Source organism: Telmatherina bonti (genome assembly GCF_933228915.1).
Source record: "Telmatherina bonti genome assembly, chromosome: 11".
Taxonomy (NCBI): Eukaryota; Metazoa; Chordata; class Actinopteri; order Atheriniformes; family Telmatherinidae; genus Telmatherina; species Telmatherina bonti.
In genome coordinates this window covers 12,229,531-12,248,702 of record NC_136629.1, presented here as the reverse complement: position 1 = coordinate 12,248,702, position 19,172 = coordinate 12,229,531, and the positions used below count along the sequence as shown (strand labels likewise).

The 19,172-nt window shown below is 40.9% G+C and overlaps 1 protein-coding gene across 1 annotated transcript; it reads left to right on the top strand.

Annotated features, from left to right (window-relative positions):
* Positions 1-803: 803 nt before the first annotated feature.
* LOC306761993 (ras-related protein ORAB-1-like) lies at positions 804-19,025 on the top strand. The gene is made up of 6 exons (XM_079248337.1): positions 804-1,157; positions 8,738-8,810; positions 9,091-9,186; positions 11,519-11,614; positions 14,520-14,651; positions 17,996-19,025. The coding sequence occupies exons 1-6, from the start codon at positions 1,144-1,146 to the stop codon at positions 18,194-18,196; spliced, it is 612 nt and encodes a 203-aa protein (XP_079104463.1). The 5' UTR covers positions 804-1,143; the 3' UTR covers positions 18,197-19,025.
* The last annotated feature ends 147 nt before the right edge of the window (positions 19,026-19,172 follow it).

Sequence of the window (19,172 nt, the reverse complement as noted above, 5' to 3'; positions counted from 1 at the left end):
AATAGAAATCAGATAAACACAAGAAGATGGAATTTTAATATTTTTCACTGAGGCCTGTTTGAATGAAAACAGAGCTGCTTTTTAGAACAACTATGTGAAATTGGGTAATTTCTCAGGGCACACCTGATAATCTCTCGCCTAATGTGCCACAGCACAGTGGTTGAAAACCACTAGACTCTAGTGTATTTCTACTGGTGTCACTGGCTGAGAGATGTTAGAAATGATGCTTCACAGTGTATCATTCACAGTTTTCAAAATGTTGTGGTGGGGAAGGGGGCCCCCTGGAACACTCTGGACCCAAGGCCCTGAAGGTGGTGATTACATTAATGCTGCGATACCGGCTGTATGACACACCCATGACTCACCTTAAGCACAGAAACTCAGGGCAGAAAGTTCTGGGTTAATTACCACTAGTTGATTATGATACATATGGTTAATTTCTGATAGAAATTCATAAAAACTGGAGACAGAACTGGGTTAATATCGCATTGCCAGGTGACGTTAGTAAGTCTACTTGTGAACACAGTTTTCAAAATGTTGTGGTGGGGAAGGGGGCCCCCTGGAACACTCTGGGCCCAGGGGCCTGTGCACTCTTAATGCGGCCCTGATTCCAGGTGACAGCTTGATTACATAATAACTACAGTTAGATGGAGAAATACGCTCCTACAAGTACAAACCTTACTTTGCAGCATAAGCAAACAGTGAAACAGCAGGTTGTGTTGAAGTCTGTACCCGGAAGTGTGTGTTCTGACACGGGGCTCTGCCACGTTTCACTAAATGACGTAATCCCTCCTCCTGACAGCCTGCTGGTGCAGAAAGACACACTCAGAGCTGCACATCTATCCTGCTCTCTCGTTTCCGTTTCAGCCTGTACAAACCACTGGCAGGTTTATTTAAAAGATAAATAATCTTTACGCCAAAACCCTTTATTTTTTCTTTTCTTTTTTTTCTTCTCCTCTTTAAGTCTACCGGCTGGCTAATGTTAGCTGTTTCCTGGTTGAAGCTGCAGCCATTTTGGGATTTCACAGAGAAAACAGCTAGCCGGTCCAGGCAACAGTCCGACCTAGTCATCGTCCCAGTTTTCAGGACGACGAGGAAAATCCACATCTGACAAGAGGGGAGACACTGTACGACGTTTCAACAATGAATCCTGAATAGTAAGTATCATAATCTACCATATTCAGTCAGTTTAGGTTAGCTTTATGCTAACAAGCAAGTTAGGTTGTTAACAATGGCACCGGAACCGAGTCAACGTGGAAAATCAGCTGACTGAAGCTTTTCTAGACACCTGCGATACCCAGAAAACTGTCTAAGGACACGCCTGGGATGGAGTGTTAAATACTTGATATCCTAAGCAGGGCCGGATAAAAAGTGCACAGGTCCCTGGGCCCAGAGTGTTCCAGGGGCCCCCCTTTCCCACCGTAATGATACACTATAAAACGACATTTCTAACATCTCTCAGCCGATTGTACCAATGACAATACAGACAAAGTGGTGTAACTATTTGGCTTTTATGTAAATTTAATTTCATGTCCAAATTGCTGGTGTTTGCCCTATGTGGGGGCCCCAGGTGGGCGTGGGCCCCTGGGCCTGTGCCCATAATGCCCATTGGATAATCCGGCCTTGATCCTAAGAGAAATTGTGTTCGCCATCCATGTTAGCCTGTTTTTTTAGCAGCTGTTTGGCAGGTTCAGCTGACAGCGGTTCTGGTTCGCTGACATGTAAACACCTGACAAAGGTTCCTCTGTCACTTCGACCTCGATTGTTCCGGGTCAAAGGCGCCATATGGTGTCATGACTTGATAGGGGCCCAAAAAGATGTATAAACTATACAAGAAAATCATTAAACCTTCATTAAAGATAATGAATACTTTTTTCCAAAGGTTGTAATAGAATATAGCAGTAATATAAACTGATAAACCATTTATATTAAAATAACCTAGTTAGATGTATGTACTGTCATTTAACCCTTTATAGGGCGCTCAATGAAATGCCTTCAAATAGAAATTTTAACCTAGAATTGTCCTTCTGGTATGAACCAAGACCTCACATTCTGTTGTTACATTAAAAAAGAAAAATAAATAAAATGGTTTCATGCTGAATATGAAAGAAAACAAAGTGATCAAACATAGTCACTTGCCCTATAAAGGGTTGAACACAGCCCTAGATCTTTATTATTCTCATGAAAAGCTATTTTTTGATCAGCTTTAAGCAATTGAAACAAAAACAAAAATCTAGAATCTGCAATCAAGCGGTGAGGTCTCTGTCATTGTCTTTCATAGGGCCCAAAATTCCTGATGGCGCCCCTGTTCATGGTTCATGCTTGGTTTCAGTGTACTCCCATGCTCATAATCAGCTGGGTGGATTAATGAAATTTAGATGAAATTCCCCACAGTGTTTTTGTAGAGGTGTGACCCCTGTGTTTGCCGACACACCTGTCCCTGCTGCCATCGGCGAGCAGGTTTCCTGGCCTCTGGTGTCTGGTTTCATGCTGTACTTGGTGTTGTGGATGCCTGTTTTCAGTCATATGGTGTGGCTGTGCACAACGAGTCTGTCTCAGTCATGTGTAGGTCACATGCCACGGGATAGGCCGGAGATTTCCTCACAGCAGTATTGAGTAATCGTTGACTTCAGCTGGCTTTTCTTGTCCATTCATAAATACTCTCATGGAAGAAAAGTAGAAATGTCAGGGTACATTATTGTACCTTTTTCTTCATTCTTTTTATTTTATGCTTTACCTTGTTTTGTCTTCAACTCCTCTGTGGATTCTTTCTTCCACTAATCACCCACTTCCACATCATACTTTAAATATTTCTCAGCAAGTTCTGAGATAATCTTCATTGTCAGACTGAAAGGGAAAAAATAATTTATTCATGTTATGTTTAGTTCCTTCTGTTGAAGACAAGCTAGCTTCAGATTTACAGCTTCTGTTTATTCATAAAGAGTCATTTTGCTGCTTACCCTTGACCACACTAAACAGGTCCTTCTCATCAACTACAAACTTTAAGACGTGCTGATCTTATCTATGATCATATCGGGATTGTGCTACACAGCATCTAGAGTCATTAACATTGTTTCTGAGTTGAAACCTTCATTATTGTTGTATCACTGAGCCTCTTTACTTGCATACAGAAAAATCTGACGATAATCTGTCATTGTGTAGATGGATGTGTGTTCAGGGTCTGTCCTTGAGGGCTGCTGTCCTGCAGGCTTCCTTTGTTTTCCTGCTTCAACACATCTGACTTATTAATTTGCCTGTGAAGCCTTTGAAGTTCTGCACAATGACAAATTAATTTCAGTCAGGTTTGTTTGAGCAGGACTATAAAAGCCCAGCAGGATTGTGGCTCTTGAGGTCCAGAGCTGGTCAACCTTGACATAGGTAGTATAATCTGGTTATAAGAAACCAGATTAACACACCCACATTTTCCCCCAGTACTCTGATGTCTTCATGCATGTATATAGGATTTGTTTACTTTCCTTACATGTGCAAAAACCTGCATTGCTTTCAATGTCCTCCATAAAAAGGCGAACTGATGTCGTCACTACATGAGTGGAATATTAGTCCACATTAATGGGTAATGCTCAGACTGTGTTTCAACAGCAACAAAATTAGGAAGTTGCGTTACAACGTACTCTGAAAGAAATCTGATAGTTAAATCAGTTCTGTTCTTCCATTTTCTATGTCGCTTAGCCCAGTTGTGGTCGCTGGAAGCTGGAGTCTATCCCAGTAATTAACAGGCGAGAGGCAGGTACACCTGGTACAATCCATCACAGTGAGACAGCCATTCATAGTCACTCTTAGGGACAATGTAGAGTAACCAATTAATCTAACATGCATGTCTTTGGACGGTGGGAGGAAGCCGGAGTACTTGGAGAGAACCCACGCATAAACAAGGAGAACATGCAAACTGTTTGAACCTCTGTTCAACCTAGGATCAAACCGGTGACCACCTTGCTGTGAGGCTGTGGTGCTAAACATCATACCACAACGCAGCCCAATTCAATTCAGATCACTTTATTTATCCCCTCATGCCGATTTAAGGGTGGGACATACTTGCTGTGTAGATTTGCATATGCAGCAACGTTCAACTACATCTGTCTGTATACTTGCTGCAAATAATACCAGCATGCTGCCACCAAAACGTTCAATACTAGAGGTCACCACTAGGGGGGCAGTACATCACACTAGGCTCTGAACTAGTGAAAAGGTCAATCTGCTGGTTTGTCTGTGGCTTTTTGGTAAACAACACTTAACTAATTTGTTAAGTGTTACGCATGAGTGTTTGTCACTGTGCAGGCAGGAATAATTATAAAAATGATTAGGAATGCACCAATATCTGTATCGGCTCAATACCGTGTGTGTACTTGTACTTGGTATTAATAATAAAAGTGTTCTGATACCACACCCAATACCACACTAGTCAAACCAGCGCAGACGTGTTTGATGACGTGCTTCAGATTTTTTACAAGAAATAAACGCCTTGAATGTTAAAATATGCCCCTTTTTTTTAAACCAAAAGCTAGATCTTTGTTTGAAAATAACACATTTATAGTTGTATTTGGGTAAAATGTGCCAAATCAAAATAAAACTTGTTGAAATTGATAGATCTGTAATATTATTTTATTTATATTGGTGAGGTAACTTAAGAAAGGATGGGTCATTTATTACAACCTAAGGAAATCTTACACAGTTATAACAGCAGTAATAACCATAGTCACTATAATGTTCACATAAACAGATCTGGTATCGGCAAATATCGGTATCTGCAGATTTTAAAACTTGGAAAATCATTTTTCAGATGTTCATGTAAACATCAGATTGTTATAGTTATTGATTACTTTGTTATTTTGATGGTCATGGACAAGGGATCACAGTAAATATAGGTTATTTTGTGGGATTTATTTTGGCACACAGACCACTTTAGACCAAAATTTCCAGCAATGAACCTTATCTGCTATGTCACAACTGGACATAAAAGGTTCACAAGTTGGACAGTGTTTCGTGTTATCTACATGTTTTGTAGAATAACTGAGTCCATATTTGATTATCTTAAGTTTTGTTCAGACCAGTAGTCTGTTGCGTTCAGGTACACTATAAAAAAGCAGTTGACTTGGACTTTACTTGAATCAGAAGTGACCTTCAGTGTCGTGCCTCTGGTTTTTCTCACTGAACTGGACGCCAGGGTGAATCTCCCAGATTCAGGCACAGTGATATCTCTAAGGTAGCATAGTGAACTGAACTCTGTATCTGGCTAGGAGTGCAGCTGGTTTGCTTTTGGTCAGTAATTGTTCTCTAAGTTGTGTTGAGCTGTGTGGTCAGCTTTGCATAGGAACAGCCATTGTTCAGTCCCTGGCTTAATGAGGAGAGAATGACTGGAATTTATTACAATAAGAAGAGAGAAGGGAGGCAGTACTGGGTGATATGTTAGACTACCTACCTCAGGTAATGAGTGAGAATAGTTATACATTAATCTGCTGATTCTAGGGGTTAACTAGTTAGGTTTCCCATTTTTATTGGGAGCATCAGGTGATAATCCCGCTGCTGTCCCGTCCTTTCAGTGTGGTTGGTTCATAAAACCCTGAGAGGGGTTTAATATGTGTTTGAAACTAAACTAAGATCAGTTTTGTAAATGTTAACAGAGCAGGGTGTAGTTGAGACATGAATGTTGGCTGCAGACAGCCTTGTTGCACAGCAGCGGTAAGGTGGGTCACTGAACTGGATTATCTTCATATAATAGTCGAGAGCCCTACCCTCATGTCTGAACTTTAGAAATGAAAGGTGAGCATCAGACCAAAGCCTGGCCCACCATCTCAAAGTGAATTTGTTTTCTTCTTCATCTCTAAATGGAAAAAGGATTTATATGAACTCTGCACACTTGTGATGTGCCTAATGTTTTTATTTATCGTTTATCATGACAAGAGTTTCAGTCCGGAATGACTCTGAGCAAACTGTGTATCGGGAGGTTTTCATGTCTTCTTCCTGAGTCACATATATAATATAAAGTACTCCAACTGGGTTTTACCTCCTGACAGAGTATAATTGTTTAGGACATTAGTAGTTTAATTTAAATGCTTACAAAACCTCTGAAAACCACTAGACCAGTTGAATAGTCCAACACCAACGACCATTAGTAAGTAAAAGCAACATTATAGCTCTTCTTTTTGCAACTTCTGCTGGAGACTTTGGGTGAGGAAAGTTACTGGCAAAACTGGCAAAAAAAAAAAAAAAAAAAATAGGAGTGGGAAAATCAAATTGAAAAATTGAAAATTGGGATTTTTTTTGCTTCACAAATTTAATTTTTTCTTTTGTTAAAAAAAAATGTTCAAATAAAAATATTGCATTGTAAAAATTTTTTGTCATTTTTATTCTTTTTAATTATTTTTTAATTTGTCTTTTTGGGCATTATAGCAGCAGAATGGTGATGTGAATACTGTGTTGTTTTTTCTTAATTGAATTCAAGAAAAATGATTTGCAAAAAAAAAGTTTTATACATTTTTTTGTCTATAATCTACAAAAATTGGCACCCAAAAAATCAGTAGAATCAAATCGGGACAAAAGCATATTGTTACAGCCCTATTATTTATGCTGCCCTCTGATGCCCTTTAACATTAAAAAAGATTTTATTTAATAATATTTTATTTTATTTCATTATTTGCCATGAAGTGAAGACTCATATGAACCAAAAAAAAAAACCCAAAAAACCCTTGTATCAAAACTTGTCATCTTTTGATAGAATTGCATTTTAAATATGTAATGATTACAAATAGTTTGACACTAATGTTACTCCACAACAACACACTGGATTGCTTTTCCAGTCTGTGTTATGTTATGTTTTTTTGTTTTTTTTCTGACAAAGTAAAACTAAGAGTTGCATGTAGGGGTGTGCAATATCGTACCGTTCATGGTAGTATTAGTACTTTTTTTTTTTTTTTTTTTTTAAACCAGTAAGATTTTGTGACATCACATGAACACGCATTTCCGGTCCGAATACGTCATTGAACTGCATCTTATCCGTATAGATGCATATAGTGGCGCTGAAGCTGAGTGAGTGAAAGAGAAACCTGCCAAGTAAAGCAGAGTGTTGCTGTACAGTACATAGAATGTTGATTTCTGCTTCAAACATTCCAAAGACATTAATATTGTTTTATATGGTTATCAAGATATTTATAATAGGAAAATCATTCATTCATTCATTTTCTAAACCGCTTAATCCATTCAGGGTTGCGGGGAAGCTGGAGCCTATCCCAACTGTCTATGGGCGAAGGCAGGGTACACCCTGGACAGCTCGCCAGTCCATCGCAGGGCAGGAAAATATCATGATATATTTATTTGCCCCAACTATCCCAGACCCCCCTGGTGACATGACGTCATGACGGTTGTACATTACAGACTGTAATGTTAATTATTGTCATTTTTTGGTCCTGCACCGAATACATCCCCTCTGTGTTCACGTCGCTCATCTTAAATAATAAGTAAGGATTAATCAACGATGAGCCGTGCATTAGACGGTTATAATGTACAACGTGGAGTCTAGAACACCACCACGCGCAGCGGGACGAAAGCATATCATCACAGCCCTATCTGAAACATTACAGTGAGAATATTCTGGCTGATAAACACTGACAGAAAACAAGCAACCTCCATCACACTCCCTCTGTGTATTTGAGCTACACCTGCATGTGTCCTGGAAAATATACTTAGAAAATAAATAGGAAAATTAATCATGGTTGACAAAACTACTCATATGAAAGACAGCTGTGTATTTAAAGGGAAAAAAAACCCCTGAATATTTCTGTTTATGTGACCAGCCCAAAACATGGTTTATAATGGAGCAAGAGAGGAGCTGCCTTTCCTAAAACTCAACTGAAGTAGATAATTATTAGGGAAAAGATTAAATGTAAATTCAGGGGAGGAAAACTTCCCAGAAGCTGCTCGACCTCAGCAACCATTGCAGTTTGAAATGTTCGTCTACATTCAGTTTAGTGAAGTTGTACTTTAACCCCTTAAAATGCCAAAAACGCCTAAAAAATTAAATTAGATGCTGTTCTTGCACCCTCTGGAGTATATTTTAAAAGCATGGTTTCTTTATAAAGATAACACTAAAGTTTTACCCTGAGCTTTCAAACATATTGTAACGTATTGTAACTGTAACCAGTGTAAAGTTATTGATGTTGGAACACAAGGAAATTTCAGATCTTTTCTCTCGTCTGAATTTCTCTTCTATTTTGTCAACATGCTGCACATGGAGAGATGGAGATATGGACTGGAAAAATCAGATGTAGCTGTAGCATGAAGCCATACCCATGACCAGTTAAAATTTGGTGACAATAGCAGCCAAAATAACTATTCTTTGAGTGCTTTATTGTAAGTATGTTCACGCGCTCCCCAAAGTGGCCATTTGGAGTCTCCAAAAGCCACTGGTTAAGGGGTTAAGTTGGATTTAATGTTTTTTTTCCTCTTGATATTCATGCTTAACCTCATTATTGTTTACAATAATTTGATGTCTGTGTAGTGATGAAAAGAAAATTCTTAAAATGTATTCAAATAAAGTGCTAAGAAAAAGATTGTGGTGTGCCTCAGTTTTTTCTGGTGCACCGCAATTAAAACGTTAGGTGCACCAGTGCAACCAGTACTGAGAGATAGTCTGGAGCCCTGTTTAAGGATTTAAGTTTTTACTTTACTCCTTTTAGAACATGCCGTTTCTTCGTCTAACCTTATTGTTTGATCTCCTTTCCAGTGACTATTTATTCAAGCTCCTACTGATCGGTGACTCCGGTGTTGGAAAGTCTTGCCTTCTTTTACGATTTGCAGTAAGTGTTACCCCCCCCAGAAAACTTCAACAAGTATCTTCGTGTTAATGAAATCTTATCTGTCAGCAGGTGTATTTCTAGAAATCTTATTGCAGTGATTTCATGTTGACTGTTCTTGCAGACAATAAATCATCCTAACTCCGATTGTTTTTAAAATAAATAAAAGCCATCCCAGTTAACTAAGTTTTCATAACAGGAAGTGAAACTGGTTCAGTCTGGATACTGTTTAACCCTTTGGTGTATTGGGTTAGCATTTAACTGATTCTGTTCTCCTCTGCAGGACGACACATACACAGAAAGTTACATTAGTACTATTGGTGTGGACTTCAAAATACGAACCATAGAACTAGATGGAAAAACCATCAAACTTCAGATTGTAAGTATCCTGCAGCTTTTCTGTCTCTGAACAGGTCTTATGTCTCTGTTTTCTGTCTCTGGACTAGTGTTGTGCCAGTCATGAACGAATCATTCTAAATTAGAGAATCACTTTACTGACTCATGGATTGCGATTCCTCGTCTCCAATAACTCATTAATGGACTTGACCCTTATGCTGCTAGCCAGCTAACTGAAGAGGCCAAACAGTATCGCTATTAATGTCAGTACAAAGCTCATAGTAGCCCAGCCTCACTCGCAGCACAAGACTGTTACTTACTAGCTCACAGTTCGGTGCAGACTCACTTGCCACCTCCCTTCTCTGAGCTTCGAGTCACTCCCTAACTCCCAGTATGGAGCATCGTTCAACTCGCTGTATGTGAGTCCTGACCTACTCACCCTTCCTGTGAGCTCTCAGTCACTCACTACCTCGCGGTATGTAGTAGGGGTGGGTGATTCACTATTTAATTGATGCGTCTCAATGCAACATTTGCAGATTGAATTATGGTTTGGAAATGTTCAAAATGATTATTTTTCATGATAATTAAATGACAGAAACACAGTTGTAAAGTAGAGCAGGAGGTTTAAAATCCCACGTGCCGTCCAGGCAGTCTACGAAGACGGACCGGAAGCGTCCGGGCAGCAAATACAGATGTCTTGGAAGGCAGCTGCTTGCCTTGCAGCCACTGTTACAGATTCATTCGTGGGGTTTGAAGGCACCGTTTGGAACCGCTTTGGTTTAATGGACATTAGAAAAGACAAGTTGTTTCAAGCCAAAATAAAAGATAGTAGCAACACTACAAACGTGGGACAGCTGCTCTGTTGGCCGCCTGGGTTAGAGGGGGAGAAAAAAGCAGCTGGTTGTTGTTCTTAACTGTTGTTAACACTTTCTCCCAGTAGACTCCATGGAAACATTTAATGACAATATGATTAATATATGTTGGATTTATTTAAATATGGTTTAACTCAAAATAGTGGAGATTTATTTGCTCAGTTCTTTGACTTAATGGCTACTAAATGGAGTATGAAGTGGTATAAATGGAGCCATGGACAAAGAAAAAAGCCATAAAAGGGGGAGAAAAAGGTGAATTGAAAATCCTGATAACTGTAATAATCAAATCATAGCACCTAAGATGGAACGTCCTTAGTACGCATTGTCACTTGACTCTCAATATGGACGACTCTCAGACTCATTCACCTCCTTCCTCCTTGTCAGCTGCCAATCATGATAGCTCGCAGTATCCTCGTGCCGACTCGTAACAAGAAGGCATCACTCGGTTGCTCACAGTATCCCGGCCCAACTCTCAGTATGTACGAATTACCGAGTTGTAGCTCACAGTATGTTGCCTGACTCGACTCGACTCTGTTGCACCTACTCATTCTTTCACCACTGCAAGAGTCACTTTGGCTATTTTTTTAAGTGTTCAGTGCAGAAGTCATAGGAAGACATTCAGTCTACAGGATATGTTTGTCTTGCAAAGATCATAAGCAGATGAAAAAAGCTACATTTATTCAGTTCCTCCACTGTTTACCAGAGGTGAAATTCTACAAAAGAGCCTACCAATGGAGGGGCCTACTTTCTGTTATCATTCATATTATTTCAGTGCAGACACACAGGTGGAGCCTTTAAAATATGAATGCTGTTACACAAAAGCTACTAATTATAAAAACCTGAATACCACCGGATAACTGAGATATTTTACACCACATAGGTCTGATTTTCAGCCAGTTTTTACACATTTATCCTTCTGATTAAAGAAAGAAAACTGAATGTGAGCGGGATTAGTGATATTTTTTAATTGTGGTCTACTGCACAAGCAACTGAAATATCTTTGAAAGCTACATGTTTTGGTTTTAGCATGTAAATCTGCTCTTTTAGTGATCAACAAAATTTCACTTAAATTTCCTTCAGGTCTGAATCCATCAGTGAAACTTTAGTCGCATTTCAAACTGTTTAAACACACACCTGTGAATAGCCAGGCCTGAGCTCCACCTACAGGTGTGGAACGGGGCTCGTGTAAAATCTGAATTTGCTTATTGTGTGGGGATTTATCAAGTTAAACCATTTCTGTATTTGATAAGCCTGATTGAGCCTATAATATGTCTGTAATCATGAAACGTGTTGTTTTAATTGTTGCATTTACATAGAAACTCCAGAATAGAACAGGTACTTCTTACCATGACTTTTATTTGAGTATATTCTGGTAGTATAGATGTAGTCAATTATTTGGTCAGATGATGAACTTCTATATACTGGAATTGACAGAAACTAATCAGTTATCTCATCGATCAGTGAGAAATGATCACGCTTAACTGTTATGCTTTTCTCTGACAGTGGGATACAGCAGGACAGGAGAGGTTTCGTACTATCACATCCAGCTACTACAGAGGGGCTCATGGCATCATTGTAGTGTACGACGTAACGGACCAGGTCAGTGCTACACATCACCATCACTCCTTTTATCCTGGTGGGATTTAGTCTGAGCACGCTTCAGTGGCCTTTCCAAAGTTTTGAATGTCTGTAATCTGACTGGCAGCGAAGGGGAAGAATCTCATTGGTTGGTTTTAAAGTAAGACGAAGAGAAGAAAAAAAAAAAAAGTATATAATGTTTCTATAAACTCCAAGAATTTCATCCACTCATACATCCATCCATCCGTTGCTCCATCCAACCATCCGTTGCTACATCCATCCATCCATCCGTTTCTCCATCCATCCATCCGTTGCTCCATCCACCCATCCATCCGTTGCTCCTTGCATCCATCCATTGCTCCATCCATCCACCCATCCATCCGTTGCTCCATGCAGCCATCCGTTGCTCTATTCATTCATTGCTCCATCTATCCATTGCTCCATCCATCCATCTATCCGTTGCTCCTTCCATTCATCCATTGCTCCATCCACCCATCCATCCGTTGCTCCATGCATCCATCTGTTGCTCTATCCATTCATTGCTCCATCTATCCATTGCTCCATCCATCCATCTATCCGTTGCTCCTTCCATTCATCCATTGCTCCATCCACCCATCCATCCGTTGCTCCATGCAGCCATCCGTTGCTCTATTCATTCGTTGCTCCATCTATCCATTGCTCCATCCATCCATCTATCCGTTGCTCCTTCCATTCATCCATTGCTCCATCCACCCATCCATCCGTTGCTCCATGCATCCATCTGTTGCTCTATCCATTCATTGCTCCATCTATCCATTGCTCCATCCATCCATCCATCATCCGTTGCTCCATCCATCCATCAATCCACCCATCCATCCATCCATTGCTCCATCCATCCATCCGTTGCTCCATCCGTCCATCCATCCATCTGTTGCTCCATCCATCCATCCCTCCGTTGCTCCATTCATCCGTCCATCCCCAGACCTCCCCCTCACCCAGCCACCTCCTCCTGTGTCTTGGTAGGACAGACCTCTGACTCTGTCCTCCAGAAGACATTGTGTCAAGGTGTCTGAACCATCTCCTGGTTTAAAGGGTTACTGGTTTAAAGGGTTACCGTATTTTCACGACCATAAGGCGCACCGTACTAAAAGGCGCAGTCTCAGTTATGTGCGCCCTTTCTGTATTTAACACATACATAAGGCGCACCTGACCATAGGGCGCGGGTTTTATATACCGGTACAATCCACGCCCACACTTCCCCCTTTAACATTCTCAATGCACACAAGCATACAAGTATGCCTTTTTAAAAAAAGAGCGGGAGCAAAACTGAGTTTGGTTGTGCTTTATTTAAGTATTGATTACAAAGTACTAACATTTTTTAATCATCAATCATCAAAAGGCGCGGGCATGGTAAAATACACGGATAAAACAAGCACACAAGTGTGCGTATTTAAAAATAGATCAGGACCAAAACTGAGTTTGGTACTCATATTTTTTACCGGTAATCGTCATCAGTCAAACCCATCAAAGTCCTCATCCTCTGTTTCTGAATTGAACAGCTGCGCTAAATCTCCAGCAAACATGCGAGGTTCATTTTCTTCACTGTCAGTCACTTTCTGTGCCGTGCGGCTCCTCTGAAATGATGCCGGCTTTTGCGACAGCGCGGACAACAGTGCCAGCCGACACGTTAGCCCAAGCGTCTTTCCTCCAACTCGGGCCACCTTGCCTTATGTCCACGGAAACTCAGCTGCGTCTTCTTTACCTGTCGGAGCTCGTTTTCTATCTTCCTCCACTTGCGAACCATCGATTCATTAATCTTAAATTCTCTCTCGGCTGCTCGATTTCCATGTTGCTTGGCGTAGTTGATGGCCTTCAGTTTAAACTGTGCTTCATAAGCGCGTCTTTTTGCCATTTTCAGGGTTGTTAGAAAAAGGTGTTCTGCATAACGCACATACCTGTTCTTTTATATGCTATCAACGCCCGCGCTTCACCCTTTAACGTTCTCATGGTGTTCTCTACTATGTCCGATTACAACAACAACAATAACAACACGCACACAAAGGGCGCACTGCACTATAGGGCGCGCCACACATTTTGAAGAAAATCTAAGTGCGCCTTATGGTCGTGAAAATACGGTAGTCTGGTTCCTGTTCAGTCCAGAGGAGCTGACTGAGCGCCTCATCCAGTTCCCAGACATCCTTCACATGGAGCTCTTTTCTGCTGCCCGCAGTCAGATTCCTTCAGTCACATGACCATAGGTGAGGGTAGGATAAAGGTAAATCCACAGCTCCCTCCTCACCATCACAGACCAGCACAGATGCTGCTCCAGTCTGCTGCTTACCTCCTCTCACACTTCTGAATAAGGCCAAAGATGATGAACCTCCTTCACATGAAACATTCCTAACTTGCAGTGGGAAATCCACCATTTTCCAACAAATGAGACCTGATCACCCCAGTGTCTGCTGGAGGTCAGTAGTCCATCATCTGGACCACATCGTCTGTTAGAAACAAAGCTATAATCCTCATCTGGCCAAACTGGAACCATAGAGTAGTTCTGCTTTATAAATGTAAGAACACCTTCCTGCTCTGACATGATGTAAATGGACTCGTCCCATTTCTCCTGGCTCAGCATGTCTGCTTCTGGTCCAAACATAGATCTTTGTAATTACCTGAAAGCTCAATGTGTTATCTCAGGTCTTTGTGCTCAGATGAGCCGTCTTTTGTTGTAATCAGACCATTAGGAGACGGTTCAGAAAGCAGAAGTAAAAGATTCCCTGGGACAATGACAGGAAGTTGACTGACTTCCCTTTGTTTTCATGTCTGGGTAAAAAAAACTGTTTCCTGCTTCAAGCCAACCCAAAACCAGTCTGCTGCAGTGCAGAGAGTCTCTGTGATGGTGGCGATGTCCTGTAACATGTCTTATTTCTTATTTCTTTCTGACTATCAGGAGTCCTTCAACAATGTCAAACAGTGGCTACAGGAAATAGACCGCTACGCCAGTGAAAACGTCAACAAGTTATTGGTTGGGAACAAGTGTGATCTGACGACGAAGAAGGTGGTGGATTACACAACAGCAAAGGTACCACACCTGGATTTGTCTTTTTCTAGGAAAAATACACCGTAATGCTCATGGTTGGTTTTATTGATGTAGGACTGTGTGAAACGGAGTGAACAGAGGCTGAACGTGTCTGTGTTTACACCTCAGACCAGGTTTTCTTTCTGGTTATTCAGTGATCAGAAGTACTTCAGCATCTAATCTGTGTGTGTTCACACAGTGAGACGGTGGAATCAGCAACACACACATTAAGGCTGCATTCACACTGCAGGGAAAAGAAGTCCCCATAGACTTCCATGTTAAAAAGACCTACTTCACAGCAGAAATAAACATGTTTACAGCCTGGTACAAAAATCCATTTTAGGTTTAATAGGTCAGGTTTACCTTCATGACAACTGTGGGGGGGTGAGTTTTTTTTCTAACTCGCCTGTTTAAAAGTAATATAATCTTGAAATTTGGCATATTTAGAGGCGTGTCTTTTTGATTGACAGGTACCCAATCTACCACTTCAAGTCAGAAGAACGTAGAACGACCGCAGTTTTTAGCCGGTTAACAATGTGACTTAGCTTTAGCCTGCTTACCTCTATTAGCTGGTTAGCTCCTGTTATCTCCGGGTTAGCCCAGTTAGCTCTTAGCTACAGAAAGCTCGGAGTTTGCTTGATGTTAATCATCCATCATGACGCTCACAGCCCCCCTCTTAGCTCCACCTCTTTGCCCATATTTGTATTTTCTGGGTGAGATGACGCGCATGACGCTGCCAAGATAGTGATGGTAGGGTCTATGGGTGATGTCACAAAGGCTCCGCCCATCACTATATACAGTCTATGGTCTGAACAGTCATCATCTAACTTCCATGTCACTAAAAAGACACACTTCACAATCAGCCAGTTTGATCTGAATCTGAGTCCGTTTGCTCAGAAAGTTGCTTCTTTTGGGGAAAAGTGAATGCAGCAAACAAATTCTGATTCGGATCAAAGAAGCGGACTCAGTCCGCCTACAAACGCAGAGCTCCGCGCGTTTTAAGCGGATCAAATACAGGAAGCGGACTACAAAGAAAGTCAGCTCCTGCATTTGACGTAGCATTGCATTGTGGGTAAATACATAGCGATGGTGTTATCTGTAGTTCATACTGCGTCCAGTGCTGCAGTGTATTTCTGCAGTATACTTGCATGAGACACAAAAAAAAAACCCAAAACAGCCATAGTTTCATCTCCATGTTTAACTCACAAGTTAAGGGAAACAGTTTTCTTCTTCATGTGGGTCTTGTCCTCTCTTTTGCTAAATACTAGTGCAGCGCCACTTTTGGTGAGAATTGGGATATATATTATTCTAATGGTTTGGCTGGTATGATCAGGGCGCAACGTGAACACAATCTGGGTCTGCATGGATACACCCCCCCCCCACAACTGAGCCGAGTCCCCAATCGGGTCGAGTCTAGCGGACTATCCTGATGTGATGCACCATTAAGCCAGGGAAAGCAGGAACATCGTCATCTTCACCACATGTGGGTCATTTTTAAGCTGCAGACTCTTCACATGGGAGTTTGATGGAGGTCACATTTCCAATATTATATGAACAACCATGTAAAAGACAAGAAGAGCTGCAGAAGGAATGTAGCCTGAATTCCTCCATGATTGGCTGATTGGCTGGGTCAGTGAGCTACCAGTGGGTGGGGGTCCAACTTGGCCTCCAGGAAGCTTCATTACTGCTGGTTTGATGTGGTCAGAGGATTCTCAGTAGAAAAACTGTCGCGATGCGGTGACTCTGCTTTACTAAGCTGCTGAGTCGCATCTAAAGATGAGAAAATAGTTGGATGAGATGAAAGTGTAGAAGTAGAAACATGACCTACTGAAACAATACTCTCCTTAACAGAAGTCCTGACTGGAGTAACAGAACTTTGTCACTTTTACTCACCTTCCTGTTTGCAGAAATTATGGAGACGTAATCTGATGTGAGTTTTTATCATGAGGTCGTCTGTAAACACAGCAAAGTCAAGTCCAGTCATGATTATGTAACTCTGAGATTAAAACTGAGTGACGACGTTCACAGATTCTGCTGCTCGTCATCTTCTTTCTGATAAACTACAACCAGTTAGTACTAAGACTCACTCTATACCTTGTTTTGGTTTACTTAGAAGTGTAAATATGGGGGGGGGGGGGTGAGACTCAGAGGGCCACACACAGCACAGCTCAATCTCAGGTTACCTGAGTAATTTATACAGTTTCCCTCTTATAAAACATACATTATCATGATGTTTATGTCTCATCAACTGTTGTTTTGGAAACATTGTGAACCTGCAATTTAAGAAGAAAGATTAGTGAAGTTTTAAACAATGTTTAATCTCCGTTACATTTTTCTTACAACTTCTAGACTACAGTAAATCTATAAAAACCAGCAGGAATCTGGAACTGAGAAATCACACTCCTCTTTATGATCAGAGTAACTTTTTCATGTTAAATGTACACACATGGATTTTTACGTATGTGTAGTAATCCTCAGTTGGCTCGTGTCCTCATACAGTCTGAAGTCTATAAAGGCAATGTGATCCCCTCCCCTGGAAATGTTTTCTATTCAAACATGAAAATCTATGTGGACAAATGAGGAATTACTTACTTTTATTAAAATTAAATTATTATAGTTACTAATTTAAGGTTTTTTAAGTTTAAAAATATATCAGTTACTTTCATAAAGATATTAGTTACTTTTAATAAAGTATTACTTTTATAAAAATTAGTTGCTTCAAATAAAATTAGTTGCTTTAATTAAAATATTGTTACTTTTCATAAAATATTAGTTATTTTGTTCAAATATTAATTACTTTAAATAAAATATTAGTTACTTTTACTAAAACATGAGTTACTTTAATTAAATATTTATTTTTATTAAAATATTAATTACTTTTATTAAAAATGGTTACTTTTATTAAGATATTAGTTTTAATGTTACGTTTAATAAAATATTTACTTTTATAAAAAGTTACTTTAATTAAAATATTAGTTTTAAGAAAATAGTTACTTTTATTAAAATTAATACTTTAAAAAAAACTTTCACTAAAATATGAATTACTTTTAATAAAATATTTATTTATATTTTTTTAATAAAATGAGTTACTTTTATCAAAACATTACAGTTATATTAAAGTATTCCATTTCTTGTCTTCTGTGTTCAGTTTATATTGATCCAAATCCATCCTGTGGTCGATGTGACCCTGTGGTGGACCGGTTCTGGGCCCTGCGCTGCATGTTTGACCCTCCAGCTGTAGACCATAGTGGGGGGGCTGTTCGGTCCCAGCGGGGGTACAAGGTGAGCCGCTGTCGTGCAGCAGAAATTCACTGTTTGTCGTTTTGTCTTCCTGTCCTCGTGTCCAGGAGTTTGCTGACTCGCTGGGAATCCCCTTTTTGGAAACGAGCGCCAAAAACGCCACCAACGTAGAGCAGGCCTTCATGACCATGGCTGCTGAGATCAAGAAGAGGATGGGCCCTGGGGCCACGGCCGGCGGGGGGGAGAAACCCAACGTTAAGCTCACTCCAGGCACTTCTGTCAAGGCTTCATCAGGAGGGTGCTGCTGAGAGAGAAACCACTCGTCTCCCATAACCCCCACCCAACCCGCATCACCGCCACCACCTTTCTGTGCAGGCCTGTCGGCCTGACCCCCACCCCAACCCTCCCCCCTTCCTCTGCAGGCCCGCCAGCCTAAACCCCGCCCCCACCCACCCACCGGCGGGACGGGACGGGACGGAGGGACTGGAGCAGATGTGAGAAGCAGATGAAGTTGTATTTGTATTGTACATAATGTAGCTGCACTACCAGACCAGTCGGAGGTCCTTCGGTCTCTCCGTCCTGTCTCCGATGGGAGATGACCCTCCCTCCCTCCCTCCCTCCCTCCCTCCCCTCCCTCCCCCGCCCCCTCCAGACCTGCCAGAGGCGGTTTTCTTTGTCCTCTGGTGGCAGGTTGATGAGAAGTGTGTATGTGTTGGTGTGAATGTGTGTTTCTCTGCATTCCTGCAGCAGGGTTGGTAAACGGATCGGTTTCACAGAGGTGTCTGGTCACACGGACCTCCTCCTCTTCGTCTTCTTTCTTTCTTTTCATTCTGTGAGTGTTTCGCTGCCTTTTCAGCATGTGTCTGTCAGTCTGTTCCCATTTGAAGGTGTTTTTAATTTTTCTTACCAGCCTCTGCACAACAATGTCTCAGCTGTTCTAAAGTCTAGTGTTACGATATATATGTACATAAACATTATGTATATATATGTAAAATTGGGTTTGCCAGTTCTGTTGTGTTGAATACATCATTGAATTGGTCTTGAATCTTTATCTGCATTAAATTTGTGGCTGATGACAACTGTAAGTTTGTTGCTCAACATGTAACACTTAAACTGAAAATAAATATTGTACTACCATCCTGTATGGTGGGGGGGTTTTTGGAGAAAACCAGGAGTGGAGGTGAAAGGAGCTCTGAAACCCAGGTTTTTGGGGTTTTTTTGGTTTTTTTTTTTTTTAGCAGGGTTTTGGATCCAGTTTAGTGGAGCTCCAGCACTGCTGATGAC

Bases quoted from the DNA above. Each gene is read 5' to 3' on its own strand.
- LOC306761993 (XM_079248337.1), top strand. The intron at 8,811-9,090 runs GTAAGTGTTACC...TCTCCTCTGCAG, and splicing joins GCCTTCTTTTACGATTTGCA to GACGACACATACACAGAAAG. The intron at 9,187-11,518 runs GTAAGTATCCTG...TTTCTCTGACAG, and splicing joins AAACCATCAAACTTCAGATT to TGGGATACAGCAGGACAGGA.